The sequence below is a fragment of the Anomaloglossus baeobatrachus genome, chromosome 2 (assembly GCF_048569485.1).
Source record: "Anomaloglossus baeobatrachus isolate aAnoBae1 chromosome 2, aAnoBae1.hap1, whole genome shotgun sequence".
Classification (NCBI taxonomy): domain Eukaryota; kingdom Metazoa; phylum Chordata; class Amphibia; order Anura; family Aromobatidae; genus Anomaloglossus; species Anomaloglossus baeobatrachus.
Genome location: NC_134354.1, coordinates 307111847 through 307131917, shown reverse-complemented (window position 1 = coordinate 307131917; position 20071 = coordinate 307111847). Strand labels below are relative to the sequence as shown.

At 43.9% G+C, this 20071-nt stretch overlaps 1 protein-coding gene across 4 annotated transcripts in view; it reads left to right on the top strand.

Moving 5' to 3' along the window:
• FANCE (FA complementation group E) overlaps window positions 1–20071 on the top strand; it is a 194545-nt gene that overhangs the window by 158749 nt on the left and 15725 nt on the right. For all 4 annotated transcript variants that reach the window (XM_075333856.1, XM_075333853.1, XM_075333855.1 and 1 more), the window contains one exon: window positions 906–972. In XM_075333856.1, the coding sequence (XP_075189971.1) occupies window positions 906–972 (67 nt within the window). The remainder of the gene's footprint in view (window positions 1–905; window positions 973–20071) is intronic.

The following is a 20071-nucleotide window of genomic DNA, read 5'->3' as shown; positions in this document are numbered from 1 at the left end:
ATGCCCTCCCCGCCTCCCCATTATGGGCCCCGGTGAGCTGCTTCTAACCCCCCAGATGCATGCCCTGCCAATCCCCCCCCCCAGCCGATGCCGCAGGTGCTGTACCCGCCGAGCCGCGGGTGCAGGCCCCACAGAGCAGCAGAGTTGTGTGTATTTTTCTGTATGTAGCAGAGTTGTATGTGTTTGTCTGTATGTAGCAGAGTTGTATGTGTTTGTCTGTATGTAGCAGAGTTGTATGTGTTTGTCTGTATGTAGCAGAGTTGTGTGTGTTTGTCTGTATGTAGCAGAGTTGTATGTGTTTGTCTGTATGTAGCAGAGTTGTATGTGTTTGTCTGTATGTAGCAGAGTTGTATGTGTTTGTATGTAGCAGAGTTGTGTGTGTGTGTTTGTCTGTATGTAGCAGAGTTGTGTGTGTTTGTCTGTTTGTAGCAGAGTTGTGTGTGTTTGTCTGTTTGTAGCAGAGTTGTGTGTGTCTGTAGCAGAGTGTAGTACCATTGTTTCAGTCCAGTTGTGGCTTTATACAGCAGGGAGGAGCATTCCTTGCTGTACTAAGTGAACATTGGAGCGATTGATCTGTCAATGGCCCTTTAAAAACATATTGTACGGCTCTCGCGGAATTAAAATTAACATGTTGCAATCAAAGCAGACTTTTTTTCATTTGGGAGCGGGGTAGTCTTATACAGTGAGTATATCCCAAATTCTATATTTTTAGGGCAGAAGTTGGGGTCGTCTTATACGCCCAGTCGTCTTATACGCCGGCATATACGGTATATGGTTGCATATATTTAGTTGTTCTATGTCAAGGTAGAATAAAAATTCAACAAACTAGATAAAGTGGTAATAGAATAAAGATGGAGATTGATTATTTAGCTATATCTACATATATCTTTATTTTTCTTTTGCAGCCCAATCTTAAAGGTACCATGCACTGAAGTGACGGTCAATGTTCTGCACATTTTGGTTGACAAAAAGGTATGGGGGTGATGAAATACCAGGCTAGCGTGCCAACTCTACGCTAGAAGTTGAAGAAATGTTTTAAAATGTTGATGTCTCCTACATCAACTACCCTTTTGAGAACAGTAGTGTTGTGCATTCTGTGGAGAAAGGTGTATGAGCGAGCAGATGACTCTTCACTAAGAAAGATCAGCGCTGAATCTGTAAGAACTAGACAAATCACTTTCTGCCCAATTTCCCCATCTGCAGGCTCTGCATCTAATTTTCAGTTATTTCTGGTGGATGGACACTAGCTGCAATGATAATTCCTGCTCTCCTTTGTTTGTGCAGCACATGTTCAAAAGCGACATCATACAGAAGTACTGAGTAGTGATGGGTGAACCCGAACTGTAAAGTTCAGGGTCCGTACCAGACACCTAGTGTTTGTACACATACTCCGGACACAGTCTTCTCAGGGAAATCTGTGTTACTGTTCGGGTTTGGAAACCTGGGTAACAATAAATAAAATGAAAACAGGAAGCTAAATGGGGATTATAGCAGGACCGTTATACTTACCGAATTTCTGCACAGCTCTCACACTACTTCCGGGTTCACTCCATTAGATGCGCCAATCCTGGCGCTTACCCAGCTCATCCCATCTGCCCTTGAGCGGTAGCTGTGATTTGTTAAAAAATTAGTAATGCAGAGGGGTCTATGAGACCCTCCCTATTACTACTTGTGTAAGTAAAAAGAAGTAAACACAAAACACAGGGAAAAATCCTTTATGTAAAAAAAAAACAAAACCCCTCTTTCTCCAATTTATTAACACCCATGCACATCCGACATAATACACACCACGATGTCTCACGACGATCCTTGCTCTACTACATCTGTGGTCACAGTGCGCGGTCACATTAGAAAACGTGGTCAATCACTTCAGGGACAGGGAAACACTGATGGACTTGAAGCTGTGATGTTGGTGAGTTCACTTGAGGTCTCAGCTGTCTGTTCCCACGGTACACCAGCTGTGACATCACATGAACTCAATGCTGGATTACTTGCTTAGGCTACGTGCTCAAGTTGAGTATTTGGACGCAGAAAATCTGCATCTCTTGGCAGAAAAATGTAGCAAAAACGTGATGCAGTTTTGATGAGTTTTTCTGCTAGGAGATGCAAATTTGGTGCAAAAATTTTTAAGCTGGTAATCTGGTATTGAGTTCACCTCAGGGGAGTTCATTCAGTACACCTCAGGGGAGTTCGCCTGAAGTTACACCTGGGGTACCGTGGGAACCGACACCTGTGACCTCAAGTGAATTCACTGACATCCCTGCTCACACTTGACGCTCCATCAGTGTGTCTTTGACGCTGTAGTGCTCTGTCACATTTTCTAATACGTAGCAGGACTGGGATCGTCGCGGGGTGTTGTTGTATGTTATAAATTAGACCTGCCTGGGGTTTTGTAGGTTAATAAATTGACAGTGTTTTTTTGTTGTTTTTTTAAATAAAGGATTTTTTTTTGTGTATTTCTTTTACTTACACTATTAGTAATGGGGGGATTCATAGACTTCTCACAGCTGTCATTAACCCTTATATTACCCCGATTGCCTCCAAACCAGGGCAATCGGGATCAGCCAGGTAAGCGCCAGGATTGATGCATCTAATGAATTTGCCATTTCTGGGGCAGCTGCGGGTTGCTATTTTTAGGCCAATAACCATGGGCCTCTCCAGCTTGAGAATACCAGCCCCCAGATGTCTGCTTTATCTTGGATAACAATATTCGGAGGGACCGCACGCGTTTGTTTTTTAAAAATCATTTATTTAAATAATTTGAAAAAAAATGCATGGGGGTCTCTCGTATTTTGATACATGGCCAAGATAAGGCACACTGCTTAGGGCTGTGGCCTCCAGCTGTCTGCATTATCTGCGCTGGTTATTAAAATATGGGGGGCTCCATGCCATTTTTTCCAATTTATTTATTTATTTTTACCCTCCATTTTGGAGACCCAGACATCTACTGTGAGAGCAACCAATCACAGACGCTGTCACAGAGGGTGGGAGGGGGGAAGGAGTGGCTATTCATGAGATTTAATGAGCGGACCCGGAAGCAATGTGACAGCAGCGCAGAAACTCAGTAAGTATAACTGTCTTGCTTTAATAAGATATAGAAAATAGCATTTCAGCTCACCTCATAAAGTGCACAGTGCAGAGCAGCTCCATGGACAATCCAAAAGTAGAAATAGTACCAACCCAAATCCGTAAAAAATTGTCCTGCTTTAATCCCCTTTTTGCTTTCTTTTGCAGCCCCCTAACCCTTATCACCACCATTTAGACTTAAGTTTGATTCCCTTAGACTTACAGTATGGGAAAATAAGCATTTGATACACTGCCAATTTTGGAAGTTTTCCCACCTACAAAGAATGGAAAATTCTGTAATTTTTATCGTAGTAAAGGTACTCTCAGAGACAAACGGACAAAAAAGGTCATAAATAGGGCTGAGCAGATCCGAACTGTAAAGCGGGCTTTACACACTGCGATATCGGTCCCGATATCGCTAGTGTGGGTACCCGCCCCCATCTGTTGCGCGACACGGGCAAATCGCTGCCCGTGCCGCACAACATCGCCCAGACCCGTCACACATACTTACCTGCCCGGCGACGTCGCTGTGACCGGCGAACCACCTCCTTTCTAAGGGGGCGGTCCGTGTGGCGTCACAGCGATGTCACTGAGGGGCCGCCCAATAGCAGCGGAGGGGCGGAGCTGAGCGGGACGTAACATCCCGCCCACCTCCTTCTTTCCGCATAGCGGCCGGGAGGCAGGTAAGGAGAGCTTCCTCGTTCCTGCGGTGTCACACGGAGCGATGTGTGCTGCCGCAGGAACGAGGAACAACCTCGTTACTGCTGCAGTAACGATTTTTGAGACCCCCATGTCACCGATGAGCGATTTTGCAAGTTTTTGCAACGATGCAAAATCGCTCATCGGTGTCACACGCAACGGCATCGCTAATGCGGCCGGATGTGTGTCAACAATTCCGTGACCCCAACGAGTTCGCATTAGCGATGTCATAGCGTGTAAAGCCCCCTTAAGTCCAGAGCCGCGCGGTTTCAAAGATTTCCATGTGCCGGACCTGGATCTGGAATTCTGGGTGCACAATCCGGATCAGGCACTGGGGAAATAATTGAAAAACAGAAATAAAACAGCGTTTCATACTTACAGAGATACTGGGTGGCTGGGGGCTGAGTCGGCATTTTCTTTTCTGGGTATCAAAATTAGGGGGACCTCATGTCGGTTTTTTTTTTTTAATTATTTAAATAATAAAAAAAAAATCTGCATCACCGACACAGCCTCGCACACTTCTGACAGGAGCGTGCATGTTTTTCTGTGTACATTCATGCTCCTGTTCAGAGAGCGCAGGCTGTGCCAGCTGATGTCATGTCAGACTTGTACGAGTCTGAGAGCGCATCACCGGCACAGCCACAGACACTTCTCACAGGAACGTGCATGTGTTTCTGTGTACATGCACGCTCATGCTCAGAGAGTGTAGACTGTGCCAGGTGCTGTCATGTCAGACTTCTACGAGTCTGACATCGCATCACCGGTACAGCAGCACACTTCTGACAGGAACAATCATGTGTTTCTAAAAGACATGCACATTCACAATACTGACCCTCAGACACTTTTACTGCTTTCCCCGCCCACCGGCCCTTCTGCCGCCTGTGATTGGTTGCAGTCAGCTGCCACGCTGCCATTCAGGGTGGGGAATGTTTAGTTGCAACCAATTACACGCGCCGGTGGGCGGGCAAATCGATGAATATTGAATTGTCGGCTCCAGAAGGGAAAAGCGTGACCCGGAAGGAGTTTGCTGCCATGACAGCCTCAGGTGAGTACACCGCGCGTGCTTCTACCCACCTATGCCCTCCACAAATGTTTTTAATCTCCGTATTCTGGTTCCCATAGACTTTTATATGGGCACCGGAATCCAAAGCGGATCCAGATTTTTTTTTTTCAATCCGGCAGTGATCCGCCGGTCCCGGAATTTGGCGGATTCTATCAGCCCTAGTCATAAAATATAATTAATTTTATTAATGTAAATAATAAGAAAACAGGAAAGGACAAAAATAGTCACACAAAATGTATAATAAAAACAGGGGGCGGTGTGCTAAATATTGTACACATAAATTACAACAAAATCCTCCTTACAGGATATCAAGATTACAAGTAATAATAATGGTCAATACAAAGGATATATAAATGTTATCTCAGTAAATAGTATATATTCTCAATTAGTCTGATCACTTCCTGACAAAGGAACTTCCGAAATGTGCGTCGGGTGAATGCAGCCAACACATATTCATCTTATATCTTCCCCCGTTTTTATCATGTTTTGTATGACTATTTTTGTCCTTTCCTAGTTTATTTACATTAATAAAATGAATTATATTTTATGACTTTTTTTCGGTTTGTTTCTGTGAGTACCTTATCCAGTTTTCCAGTTTTGGTTCCGATGGTCTTTATGTGCACACATAGATTTACTTCCATTAATTATACTGTTTATGGTGTAGGGTGTTTCTGTGCTTGTATTTTTGTATATAATTTTTATCGTAGGTACACTTAATCTGTTATAGACAAAATCCCCCCCCCCAAAAAAAATCCAGAAAATCACATTGCATGATTTTTAAGTTATTAATTTGCATTTTATTGCATGAAATAAGCATTTGATCACCTACTAACCAGCAAAAATTGTGCCTCTCACAGACCTGATGTTTTTTTCTTTAAGAAGTCCTCCTATTCTGCACTCATTACCTGTATTAATTGCACCAGTTTGAACCCGTTACCTGTATAAAAGACCCTTCTCCACACACTCAGTCTATCACACTCCAGTCTCTCCACCACGGCCAAGAGAAAAGAGTCATGTATTGCGAGATTTTGGCCAACAAGCTCCTTCCCTTAGTAAGAGCTCTGAAGATGGGTCATGGCTGGGTCTTCCAGCATGAGACTGACCCAAAACACAGCCAGGGCAACTAAGGAGTGGCTATGAAAGAAACATTTCAAGGTCCTGGAGTGGCCTAGTCAGTCTTCAGACCTGAACCTAATAAAAATCTTTGGAAGAAGCTGAAACTCAATGTTGCCCAGCGACAGTCCTGAAGACAATGATCTGGAGAAGATCTGTAAGGAGGAGTGCACCAAAATCCCTGCTGCAGTGTGTGCAAACTTGGTCAAAAACTACAGGAAACGTCTGACCTCTGTAATTGCAAACAAAGATTTCTGTACTGTTAATGTTGGCCATAAATTTACTTTGATGCAATCTAGTTATGCATCCCTCTTAAACTGTCTGCAGTCCAAATTATGAGTCACTCGTGGTAGCATGCATACCACTCTCTTTCACTCACACTAGAGACATACTCGGATATGAATAGAAAGTAAGACTGATTTTATTCCGGAAGTTGTACAAATATTTAAACGGACTTATTGGCTAGGTGCCAAGAATACGTAACACGTCTCCTATTGGATAAAGTAGAACAGCTTATTCTGTGATATACAATTTACTGTAATGTGCTTGGTTCCTCATTTATATTAAGCAATGTCAGCATGATTCACTTGTCACAAGAATAGCCCAGACTGTCTGAGTCTTATGTCCAAATGCAGAACTAGATGTGGTTGACAGCCTGAAACAGCATCTTAAATCTTGTTTTTTGGATATCTTCATATATACTCCTAATAGTTCATAATCTTGTCCTTAACAGTCCCCCCTTTGGAGATAGCCAAAAGTCTTTCCTTACTTTCCCAAGTCTATTGATCTGTCCTAATGGTTATCTCACTCACGAGATAACCCATCCCTTGTGGATGAATCTCCCCACCCAACAGACTATGCATAGGAAGCCAGATCCTGACCGTATTCTCTAGACTGTCCTCATGGCTATGTTCCACTGGCTCACGTTATTCAGGAAGGGGGAACGTGGCAGTAGTCCTTTAATTGGCTAATATTTATCAGGGTTGGTTTCAACCAAAGTCTCATGCTCCTCAGTCCTCAGGCGGTAATGGTGGGACATCATCAAAGATGGGATGCACAGTCATCTTCTGGTCCACAGGCTTAGATATCATCGTCCTGGCACAAAGTATCGGGTAGAAGAGGGAAGACAGCCATCTCCTGGTCTCAGGTCCGACATCTCTTTGTAGTGGAATGCATGGATCTTCGTCCGAAAGAAAAAGAGTGAGAGAAGAAAGAGAAAGATTGAGAAGAGAGGAAGAGAGAGAAAGATTGAGAAAAGAGAGAGAAAGAGAGAGGAAAAAAGGAGAGAAAAAGAAAAGAGAGAAAAATCTAGATCTGGTTGGATCTGGAGGAGAAAACTCAAAAACGTGTATTAGGCAAATGTTTAAACAAACAACAAGCTTAGTTGAAGTATCTGGGGGTACTTCTAAACAGGATTTCATAGGGTCTCAACCTAGTGGTCCCTGCTGGGGTGTGTCTGACACTGAACAATTCAAGGGGAAGGCTCTCATGCCCTTGCCTTCTACACTGCCCCATCTTCCCAACCTTCCCTCTATTCTGTGGCTGGTATGGGGTGTGTAGAGTCAGTTCTGTGTCTAAGGCCTGCCATATCTCTTTAGCTGGCAGTGAAAGCAGGTCACTAGCCACTTTCTATGGTCTCCGGGAGCCCACAGCTGCACCCTATCTCAGTCCTCTTCTTCTGAGACTTGCTCTTGTTGGGTCAGGACAACGTTTTCTCAAGACTTTCCATCTTTCCTTTCTTCTTCACATCGGGGTCATTCAAAGAACACAGATTGACTGACTCTTTCTTTGGTAAGTGGTCTTGGGGCTTCTTTGGATGTTCTGTCAGTGAGGGCACTTCTTACTGCTTCCCTTGACTCCTCCAATGTAGGCCTCAACCCTGCTCACCGCGACTCTGTCTGGCAATAGCAAAGCTTCCATCCATTCTTCTATGGCCTCATGGCGTCGTACAGTTCCATTGGCAGTGATCAAGTCTCTTGTCTTCCATACAGAGTAGATGCTGGCTGCCATCTTGCAGGCTTCAGCGAGAGCACATACATCTGCTTCTTCACAGACAGGCATGCGGGTAGTGACTGCTCTCTCAGCACAGCGTCTTCTGCTACCAGCACCATACCCATGTGGAACCGTCTTCTTGATGCACATCTTGATCCATCCGCAAAGGGGTTAAGTCAGGGTCCAAAGTTGTATCCGTCACTGTATTGAATCCAGAGTTTCAGCTATGCCAGAGTCGACTACCTCTTCCACCAAGGTGTCAGAGGTGGGACACTCCTCCCCCCTTGGAAGAGGGAGAAGTTTAGCAGGATTAAGGACCGGACACCGAGAGTTGGTGATTTTGTCAGGGAGCAGGGATGTCATACGGGCACTGATCTTCAACTGGTGCTTTAGGTAGGTGTTCAATCTGGCTGAGTAGTGTTCAAGGGGCTGCTGTCTTCCTCCATGGCAAACAGTTAGAATGACTTCTGGGCTGGAGATGACGTGATGATACTCTTCAGGTGACTGTGACTGTAACTCAGGTGACTGTGAATGCAGCACATCCGTATGTGGGGTGATCTTGTAAGCTGCTAGATTCATCTCCAGACATCTTGCCACTTGAAGGAGGGTGTCTTGGTCCTTACCAGCTGTAGTTTGCATGTGGGCTCTCGGATACCTGATACAAAGGACTATACCCAGGTTTGTAAGAAAGAGCAATGGGTGTAACTTGGGGTCAGGAGAACACTGAAATTCTAAAAACTAAGACTCCCAAAAAAGAGAAAAGAGCACAAGAGGGTTTGGAAAGTACCAAGCAGCACCCCCTGACTACATATACACAACTAGGAAAAAGCAGTGGAGCGTATCTACTCTACCTCTCCTGTGCTGACCCTGTAACTGGGGGCCCTGCACTCTCCCTCATCCCGACGGTAGACCTGATGGTGGTCAGGGTCGGGCCTCCAGCGTATCCCTCTCTCCTGTCAGACCCTGCAAACTAGGACACACAGGATTACTGGGTGCTGCCAACGAAAACCCTAATATATGCCAACTCCTGATGATCAATGCCCCCTTGTGACCACATGAACCTCCACCCTCTCTATCAGGGAACTCTTGTGCAAGATACCAGGCAGGATAACATACAAGTGAAAATATCTCAAACTAGGCTAAGTAACAACTGCCATAGGCAGAAAAATATTCACCGTCCACCAGGACTAATAGTGAGCAGTCTATATGGTCTACTAAATTGTATACTAGATACAGCAAAAACAAACATGCAAAAGTGAAGGGAAAAGGTTTCCACAGGACTATCAGCAATAACCTCTGCTAAGGTTCATGAGTGGGAACACAATGGGGAACAACTGCATATATGACCAAAAATGGAGTGTTTCAGGTCCCTATGTCCCCCCTCTGCAGTCCCTGCTATGTCAGCAATAAACAGAGCAGTGGCTTTGGCTGCTGAAACAAAAATAGGGAACTGGGTGTCGGCTGGACTAAAATGGCGTCAAAAGATGAACTATGTAGTGTCTGAGTTAAAACGGCCGCTAAAAATAATTACCGATAAGAAACAGCCGCTAAAAGAGGAAGTAGATGTTGGGCAAAAATGGCGTCTGAAGAGGCCTGGGAGGGAGTGACATGTATTGTGCCATCTGCATTCAGGAGGTATTCAATCTGTCACTGGGAATATGGATTATATAGGGACCCCTGGGCTGACCCTGTAACTAGGGACCCTCATCTCCTGTCAGCCCCTGCAATAATATCCCCATACCATACCCCACCCAGGGCTGGGCAAAACACAGAGTGACAGAAATCTACATTCAGGACAGGAAATAATGGGGTGGGCATACGTGGACACAGTGCTCCACAGACAGCACACAAGTCCACCCTATATATCAGCTTATATTTCTAATAATGGGCTTGGACAAGCCATTTTCACAGGCGGGTACAATACACATAGTGTAGTTGCTAGATTCAGAATTACTCATCAATTCTCATCTAATCTCCCCCCTTGGGAGAATTCTCCATTTCCCTTTTCGACATAGAGTTAGGTCCAGAAATATTTGGACAGTGACACAAGTTTTGTTATTTTAGCTGTTTACAAAAACATGTTCAGAAATACAATTATATATATATAATATGGGCTGAAAGTGCACACTCCCAGCTGCAATATGAGAGTTTTCACATCCAAATCGGAGAAAGGGTTTAGGAATCATAGCTCTCTAATGCATAGCCTCCTCTTTTTCAAGGGACCAAAAGTAATTGGACAAGGGACTCTAAGGGCTGCAATTAACTCTGAAGGCGTCTCCCTCGTTAACCTGTAATCAATGAAGTAGTTAAAAGGTCTGGGGTTGATTACAGGTGTGTGGTTTTGCATTTGGAAGCTGTTGCTGTGACCAGACAACATGCGGTCTAAGGAACTCTCAATTGAGGTGAAGCAGAACATCCTGAGGCTGAAAAAAAAGAAAAAATCCATCAGAGAGATAGCAGACATGCTTGGAGTAGCAAAATCAACAGTCGGGTACATTCTGAGAAAAAAGGAATTGACTGGTGAGCTTGGGAACTCAAAAAGGCCTGGGCGTCCACGGATGACAACAGTGGTGGATGATCGCCGCATACTTTCTTTGGTGAAGAAGAACCCGTTCACAACATCAACTGAAGTCCAGAACACTCTCAGTGAAGTAGGTGTATCTGTCTCTAAGTCAACAGTAAAGAGAAGACTCCATGAAAGTAAATACAAAGGGTTCACATCTAGATGCAAACCATTCATCAATTCCAAAAATAGACAGGCCAGAGTTAAATTTGCTGAAAAACACCTCATGAAGCCAGCTCAGTTCTGGAAACTTATTCTATGGACAGATGAGACAAAGATCAACCTGTACCAGAATGATGGGAAGAAAAAAGTTTGGAGAAGAAAGGGAACGGCACATGATCCAAGGCACACCACATCCTCTGTAAAACATGGTGAAGGCAACGTGATGGCATGGGCATGCATGGCTTTCAATGGCACTGGGTCACTTGTGTTTATTGATGACATAACAGCAGACAAGAGTAGCCGGATGAATTCTGGTGTACCGGGATATACCTTCAGCCCAGATTCAGCCAAATGCCGCAAAGTTGATCGGACGGCGCTTCATAGTACAGATGGACAATGACCCCAAGCATACAGCCAAAGCTACCTAGGAGTTCATGAGTGCAAAAAAGTGGAACATTCTGCAATGGCCAAGTCAATCACCAGATCTTAACCCAATTGAGCATGCATTTCACTTGCTCAAATCCAGACTTAAGACGGAAAGACCCACAAACAAGCAAGACCTGAAGGCTGCGGCTGTAAAGGCCTGGCAAAGCATTAAGAAGGAGGAAACCCAGCGTTTTGTGATGTCCATGGGTTCCAGAATTAAGGCAGTGATTGCCTCCAAAGGATTCGCAACAAAATATTGAAAATAAAAATATTTTGTTTGGGTTTGGTTTATTTGTCCAATTACTTTTGACCTCCTAAAATGTGTAGTGTTTGTAAAGAAATGTGTACAATTCCTACAATTTCTATCAGCTATTTTTGTTCAAACCTTCAAATTAAACGTTACAATCTGCACTTGAATTCTGTTGTAGACGTTTAATTTCAAATCCAATGTGGTGGCATGCAGAGCCCAACTCGCGAAAATTGTGTCACTGTCCAAATATTTCTGGACCTAACTGTACGTGTGTCACTTAAAATTCATCTTCACTGAAGATGAAATAACACTTCTCTTATTATTTTTTTTTTCCAATTTCAACTCTCCTACGGTGTTTCACACCAAAAACTGCGTACATTATACATAAAACATCTTCCAGGAAAAACTATAGCACCAGTGTCACTTGGGTGATAAGGTACACGCACCCTCACTGTAAACCTGCAAACCTGGCTCCATTACTGGCCAGAAAGAATCCCCAGCTTTAATCTGGGTGAGCCCATACAAATCAGCATATGTGACAGAGTGGGTTTTCTGGATTTGGCACATCTTCCTATAGAAAGGCCTGGGATGCAAATCAGGATCAGGGAGAGAATTCACAATACATACACCTCCATGAGGGCGCTCCATCCAATATTCAATAATTCTGATTAAAGCCAAAGTTTAGGGGTCTTCCCCAATGTATTCAATTCTAGGTAAGAATACATTGACATCCACCAAAACAAGACCAGTGAGTACGCATACAACGTTCAACTCACTGCTTAGCAGGAAAACCGTACCAGGTAACAGTCAGAGCTTCTCTACCCTCCTTTTCCTTAACACTGCACCTGTACACAGAAACCCCCCCCCCTTTCCTATCCACAAAGACCAGGTCCAATGCCTTATCAAACATCAATTATTGATGTCACGTCACTCATAGGTGTATATATCTCAGTGTTCCTTCACGAGGACTGCAGCCTCTTGAGGCTTCCATGTCACATATTTAGGGCGTTCTTGTCTGGGACTATCGGAACAATGGTGCGATGCCATGTGTCGGCTGACGTCCTTAAATAAGGACAGCACCTGTGGTTTACCTCTACTAAGGACAGTTTTGGTGGTGGGGTGGATCATTGTTAAATCATTGTCATCTTCCTGCCCCCCCCTCGGTGGTTTCGGTTGCTCCAGCCACAAATAGGCCAGTGGCCTTGGGACTTAAGATGGCTGGAAAAGGGAACTAGGTGCGGCCCGACCTGAAATGATGTCTGGAGAGGCTAGGGAGGGCATTAGACAACCCTCTGGGGACGACTGATGAGGAGGGGGGCATTGTTTCCTAATGGGCTTGGCCACTTCCTGAGGTGCCATTTTCTGAGCTGGTGGAATATAGAAATATCTACTATCTCCATCACATTCCTCTTTCCATGCCAATTTTCTAACGTCCTTTGACGTTCTATACCATGCCTCGGCATCCATAAGGAGATCTTTATCTTTCAAAATCCCTCGCTTATTTAACAAGACATCTTTTCATTCCTGCTCCTCTAATCTCCCTCTCTTGGCAGTGATCCCTGCCACCTTCAGGAGCGACTTCATATTTTTAACATTTTTTTACCTTCTTGCTCGCTTACTAATTCATCTGCCGTTAACTTGACAGGTGTAGATTGATTAGACCCCATATTCAAAAGGGTAAGCAACCTAAAACTAACACGTCAACCTGGATGTCTGGTCTGTGCCGTGGTGCACTTCCTCTCCTGGACCAGCAACTATACACATCCACAGAATACACAGATTTCTCTCTCAGTCCTACCAGGAAGAAGTGTCCGTGGGTGATAGACACTAAAATCACCCTCACTATATCTTCAAGTACTAGTAACCTCTGTTCACACTATATACACCTTATTTGAACGGTCCGTCCAGAACATCAATACTCAATGATTAAGACTAAAGTCAAGGGATTCTGCCAATGTTCCTCCTACCTAGGATCGCGGAGAACACATTCCACCAGATACAGTCAGGGCTCTTACCATAACTCTCTACTGGCCAAAACCAAAGTCAACCCCCCTATCGTCTCCTCTCTGTGGGAGACGTACCAGGATACAGTCAGGGCTCTTACCATAACTCTGTACCTGGCCCTCAGCCTTATCAACTACTGACTATCGACCGGACATGTCACACACCAGTGTATCTCGCAGTATACACAGCAGTATACATAAACAGTTAACTTTTCCAAAGTAAGGCTGCAGTTTGTTTTTTTTTCCTCTCAAAAGACAGCTCTCACTACATTATCGTGACACTTCTTCTTTTTCCGCCGTAACTGAACAAAACAGAACTTCCTGTTTCAGGCAGCCAGCAAGTACTCCACCTGCTGCAAATAAACAGACATTTCAACAGGTAGACACAGGTAAACACAATGACATAACAATAAGGACACTATATATACCATCCAGGTGGCTGATCTCACCTGCAAATATAACCATATATATATCCATATATATATATATATATATATCCAGCGTATATAACAACTTCCTCATTTTCCTCTACCTTCAACTCAGAGAAAACCGAAACTTAAAACTTCTGCTTTCTCCAAAGAGCAGACAAAAACCTCAAACCACATTACATTTCATGTGATTTAGAATTACATTTATACAGACAGCTTAAGGTGAACCTGACCACCTTGGTGTGGGATCTCTTAGGACGGTTTATCTCATGCGAGATGGCGGTCATTAGGTGTCTAGACTGGGACAGCCCAACCCCCCTTTCGAAATGCAAGTACACGCATGAGGATTGCAAGGTGAGATTATACAAATTTTCTCACCTGCAGCTGGAGTGCGCATCTCCATCTCCTTGTAGTTGCCTTTCGAATTAAGGGGCGAGCACGGCCGTCCGTCATCCAGAGCTCCGTCCTAAGGTTCGTTGGGCGCCATCTGTTAATGTTGGCCATAAATTTACTTTGATGCAATCTAGTCATGCATCCCTCTTAAACTGTCTGCAGTCCAAATTATGAGTCACTCGTGGTAGCATGCATACCACTCTCTTTCACTCACACTAGAGACATACTCAGATATGAATAGAAAGTAAGGCTGATTTATTCCGGAAGTTGTACAAATATTTAAACGGACTTATTGGCTAGGTGCCAAGAATACGTAACACGTCTCCTATTGGATAAAGTAGAACAGCTTATTCTGTGATATACAATTTACTGTAATGTGCTTGGTTCCTCATTTATATTAAGCAATGTCAGCATGATTCACTTGTCACAAGAATAGCCCAGACTGTCTGAGTCTTATGTCCAAATGCAGAACTAGATGTGGTAGACAGTCTGAAACAGCATCTTAAATCTTGGTTTTTGGATATCTTCATATATACTCCTAATACTTCATAATCTTGTCCTTAACAGTACCAAATATTAAGTTCTGTTTTTCTATTGTATCAACTACTTGTTTCATGCAATAAAATGCAAATTAATTACTTAACAATCAGACAATGTAATTTTTTGGATTTTTTTTTTTCTGTCACAGTTGAAGTGTACCTACGATAAAAGCTACAGACTTCTCCATTCTTTGTAGGTTGGAAAACTTGCAAAATGTGCAGTGTATCAAACACTTTTTTTTCCCCCACTATATGTGGGGTTCGGCATCCGGGCTCAAGTCAAGTCCAGAACTGGACCTTTTATTTACAGTCATATGTAAAAGTTTGGGCACCCCTATTAATGTTAACCTTTTTTCTTTATAACAATTTGGGGTTTTGCAGCAGCTATTTCAGTTTCATATATCTAATAACTGATGGACTGAGTAATATTTCTGAATTGAAATGAGGTTTATTGTACTAACAGAAAATGTGCAATCTGCATTTAAACTAAATTTGACAGGTGCATAAGTATGGGCACCCTTAACAATTTCTTGTTTTGAAAACTCCTAACTACTTTTTACTGACTTACTGAAGCACTAAATTGGTTTTGTAACCTCATTGAGCTTTGAACTTCATAGGCAGGTGTATCCAATCATGAGAAAAGGTATTTAAGGTGGCCACTTGCAAGTTGTTCTCCTATGTGACTCTCCTATAAAGAGTGGCATCATGGGCTCCTTAAAACAACTCTCAAATGATCTGAAAACAAAGATTATTCAACATAGTTGTTCAGGGGAAATATACAAAAAGTTGTCGCAGAGATTTAAACTGTCAGTTTCCACTGTGAGGAACATAGTAAGGAAATGGAAGAACACAGGTACAGTTCTTGTTAAGCCCAGAAGTGGCAGGCCAAGAAAAATATCAGAAAGAGAGAGAAGAAGAATGGTGAGAACAGTCAAGGACAATCCACAGACCACCTCCAAAGACCTGCAGCTTCATCTTGCTGCAGATGGTGTCAATGTGCATCGGCCAACAATACAGCGCACTTTGCACAAGGAGAAGCTGTATGGGAGAGTGATGCGAAAGAAGCCGTTTCTGCAAGCACGCCACAAAGAGAGTCGCCTGAGGTATGCAAAAGCACATTTCGACAAGCCAGTTACATTTTGGAAGAAGGTCTTGTGGACTGATGAAACAAAGATTGAGTTGTTTGGTCATACAAAAAGGCGTTCTGCATGGAGGCAAAAAAACATGGCATTCCAAGAAAAGCACTTGCTACCCACAGTAAAATTTGGTGGAGGTTCCATCATGCTTTGGGGCTGTGTGGCCAATGCCGGCACCGGGAATCTTGTTAAAGTTGAGGGTCGCATGGATTCAACTCAGTATCAGCAGATTCTTGACAATAATGTGCAAGAATCAGTGATGAAGTTGAAGTTACGCAGGGGATGGATATTTCAGCAAGACAATGATCCAAAACACTGCTCCAAATCTACTCAGGCATTCATGCAGAGGAACAATTACAATGTTCTGGAATGGCCATCCCAGTCCCCAGACCTGAATATCATTGAACATCTGTGGGATGATGTGAAGCGTGCTGTCCATGCTCGGCGACCATCAAACTTAACTGAACTGGAATTGTTTTGTAAACAGGAATAGTCAAATATACCTTCATCCAGGAACTCATTAAAAGCTACAGGAAGCGACTAGAGGCTGTTATATTTGCAAAAGGAGGATTTACAAAATATTAATGTCACTTTTATGTTGAGGTGCCCATACTTTTGCACCGGTCAAATTTTGTTTAAATGCGGATTGCACATTTTCAGTTAGTACAATAAACCTCATTTCAATCCAGAAATATTACTCAGTCCATCAGTTATTAGATATATGAAACTGAAATAGCTGTTGCAAAAACCCAGATTGTTATAAAGAAAAAAGGTTAACATTAATAGGGGTGCCCAAACTTTTTCATATGACTGTATTTATTTTTTCTTCAAGTCCGTCTGGACCAGCCGCCATCTCTAGTACTGAACATTGTAGCTGTGAATTTAGCTCCAGTGTGAGATTAAACACTTTATACAAAGCAGCAGTATGGCTATGTGTATCTGTGCCACTTTCATTCATTCTGATCCTCCATAGACTTCAACCTGTAACATGAGACTTGGATTTTAGCATTTTTTTTCAGAGTTGATTCTGAGTTCCAAAGGCAGTGGGAGGAGAAGTGGTTAATAAATGGAAAAAGAAGCGTATACATTTCTTGTATTTTCTTTTACTATTGCTTTCTGCAAAGCTTGATGAAACAACACTGACCATGTAAAGGCAATCTGTCACTAGGTTTTTGCAACCCCGTCAGAGAATAGCATTATGTACAGCACAGAGCCTCATTCCAGTGATGTATGACTTTCTGGGCTGCTTACTGCAGTGTTGAAAAATCACTGTTTTATCAGCTGCAGATTAAGGCTAGGTTCACACACTGCGCTTTTTTGACGCTGCGTTTTTGTGCGTTTTTTGCGGCAAAAACCGCACAAAAACGCACCCGCGTGAAAAAACGCGGCAAAATACGCACGTGTTTTGCCGCGATGTGGTGCGTTTTTTGCTGCGTTTTGTTGCTCAGTGAACAAAAAAAAAGGTCTGATGTCATTTCCTTCTTCAATATGTTTTTCATTCTCCACTAGTGTATGCAGGAGAGCAGGCAGCTGCAGAACTACAAGGCTCAGCATACTCCATCCAATAGTGTATGCAGGAGAGCAGACAGCAGCTGCAGAACTACAAGGCTCAGCATGCTCCATCCAGGACTGTATGCTGGAGAGTCAGGGGGAGCAGACCTACAAGGCTCAGCATCCTCCATCCAATAGTGTATGCAGGAGAGCAGACAGCAGCTGTCGAACTACAAGGCTCAGCATCCTCCATCCAATAGTGTATGCAGGAGAGCAGACAGCAGCTGTCGAACTACAAGGCTCAGCATCCTCCTTCCAGGACTGTATGCAGGATTTTTTTGCCCCCCCAAACAAAAAAAATGACGTGGGCTTCGCCATATTTTTGTATGCTAGCCGGGTACAGCAGGCAGGTACGGGCTGCCCCCAACCCCCAGCTGCCTATTTGTACCCGGCTGGGAACCAAAAATATAGAGAAGCCCTTTTTTTTAATTATTTCATGAATTTCATGAAATTGCAGTCCGCACCCACCCCAGAAAATGGCGCTTTCATAGAAGCGCCATCTTCTGGAGCTGTATCCAACTCTTCCAGCTGCCCTGATGCCGGGTGGCTCACTGGGTAATAATGGGGTTAGGGATAGCTGTATATTATCAGCTGGCCCTAAGCCCGAAATTCATGGTGTCACGCCAATATTAGACATGGCCACCATGAATTTCTAGTAAAGATAAAAAAACACAACACACAGAAAAATATTTTTATTAGAAATAAAACACAACACAATTAGTGACTCCATCTTTATTGAAATAAAGAACCCCCCTCCGCAGTAATCCTGGGTCAGGGTCCCGCGCCGTCAAATCCGGATCCAATATCATCTGATCGGTTTGCTGGAAGGCAAAGCGATCAGATGATGTGTCAGGATCAAGTGCCTGAATCACATCACACATCAGCTGATTGTATAAAAGCCATTTATACAATCAGCTGATGCATCGGTGCAAAAAAAAAAAAAAAAATACTCACTTATGTGCTGATTACCGGCAGCTCCTACAGCGAGTCTGATCCCGTCCGATCGCTGCAGCAGCTGCCGGTAATCAGGGATGAAGTCTCCTGACGCATTCGCTGATAACCGGCCGGGCGCCGGCGTCAGCCCGAGACTTGGGTCAGGTGACTGCATCAGGTGATCCATCGCCAGGTCCTGCATCCTGCAGGCATACGTACCCGGGGAGACTGCACACACCCGGAGCGGCGGTACCGTGACAGGAGCTGGGAGCGGGCATGGCACCGTGACCCTGCAGACAGGTGAGTATGACTTTTTTTTTTTCTACTATTCACTTTTGTTTTCACAGCCGCTTCCATCTCCTGCCCGTACATGGCGCCGCACGGCAGCTGACATGCACAGGACTGGAGGTGGAAGCGGCGGTGACGGTATCGGTAGGATTCACGCTTCTGTGCTTACTGACAGAAGGAATCCTCTTCCTGTACATGTCACTTTACTACCCACCTCCTGCGTTTATAGCTGCGTTTTTGGTCTTAGAAACGCACTAAAACGCACCTATTTGCGTTTCTCATTGCGTCTTTCAACATCCCATTGCACTCAATGGATGAAAAGCGCAGTGAAAAACGCGGGAATAATTGACATGCTGCGTTTTTGTGGCACCACAAAAACGCAGCTGAAAAAAAACGCTGTGTGCAGACAGCAAAAATGAAAACTCAGACTTTGCTGGGGAAGCAAAGTCATGCAGTTTTCTGAGCAAAAACGCACCCGAAAACTGCGCAAAAACGCCGCGAAAAGCGCACTGTGTGAACTTACCCTAACTGTTTCTCTGAATCCTGAGCTCTGTATAGCCCTGCCCTCATCACTGATTGACAGCTTTCTGTGTACACTATACCTAGGCAGAAAGCTGCCAGTCAGTGGTGGCAGTGGAGTTGTACAGAGCTCTTGAATATGGAGAGCTAACTGGCTACAGGTTGACTAGTATTCCAGTGATGATCTCCTGCTGATAATATTGTGATTCTTTACCATCACTACACAAGCAGTCCATTAAGTGACACATTGCTAGAATCAGAGTCTTTCGCTACATCATGCTCCTCTCAGATTAAGTGGCAAAAACTTGATGACAGATATCTTTTAAAAAAGAGTCTTTGATCTGACACACTGTATTTTGAAATATTTTATATATCAGGAAATCTTTGACTTACGATCGATACCTAGTTATGAATATCGGGTGTTTAAAAAAAGAAAAACTAATACTCCCCTCGCTGCTGACCTATCTGTCCGCCCCCCCCCTGCTCGATACCCTCCTTCGGGTCCTCTTCTTTCTGCTGTTGTGCGCTACATATCAGATCTCTTCATTATAGGCCAGCATATTCACATCCACACCGGAGCTCATCGAGAGTTACAAGGTCTTGCCGCGATCTGTGCGGTGAGCTCTAGCCTAGATGTGACCAGAAGTCTTAGCCTTTATTGAAGACTCCAGAGATGCTGTGTACAAGGTTGGAAAGAAGAGGACCTGATGGTGATAAGTGGGGCAGCCGGAAAGTTGAGTATTAGTTAAAAGGGAAAAAAAAAAACCCAAATACTTACCTTTACAGCTGCCTTGCTTTTTGCTGACTGGTCCTCTTTATTCCGCCATCGCGCACTGTGAATCTGGCCTTTTAACTGTAGGCCAAGACATCTGGCTGCATCCAGGGTTGGAGGTCACTATGCTTTATAAAGTTGCACCATTGACATCACGACATTTTGACGCTCTGTA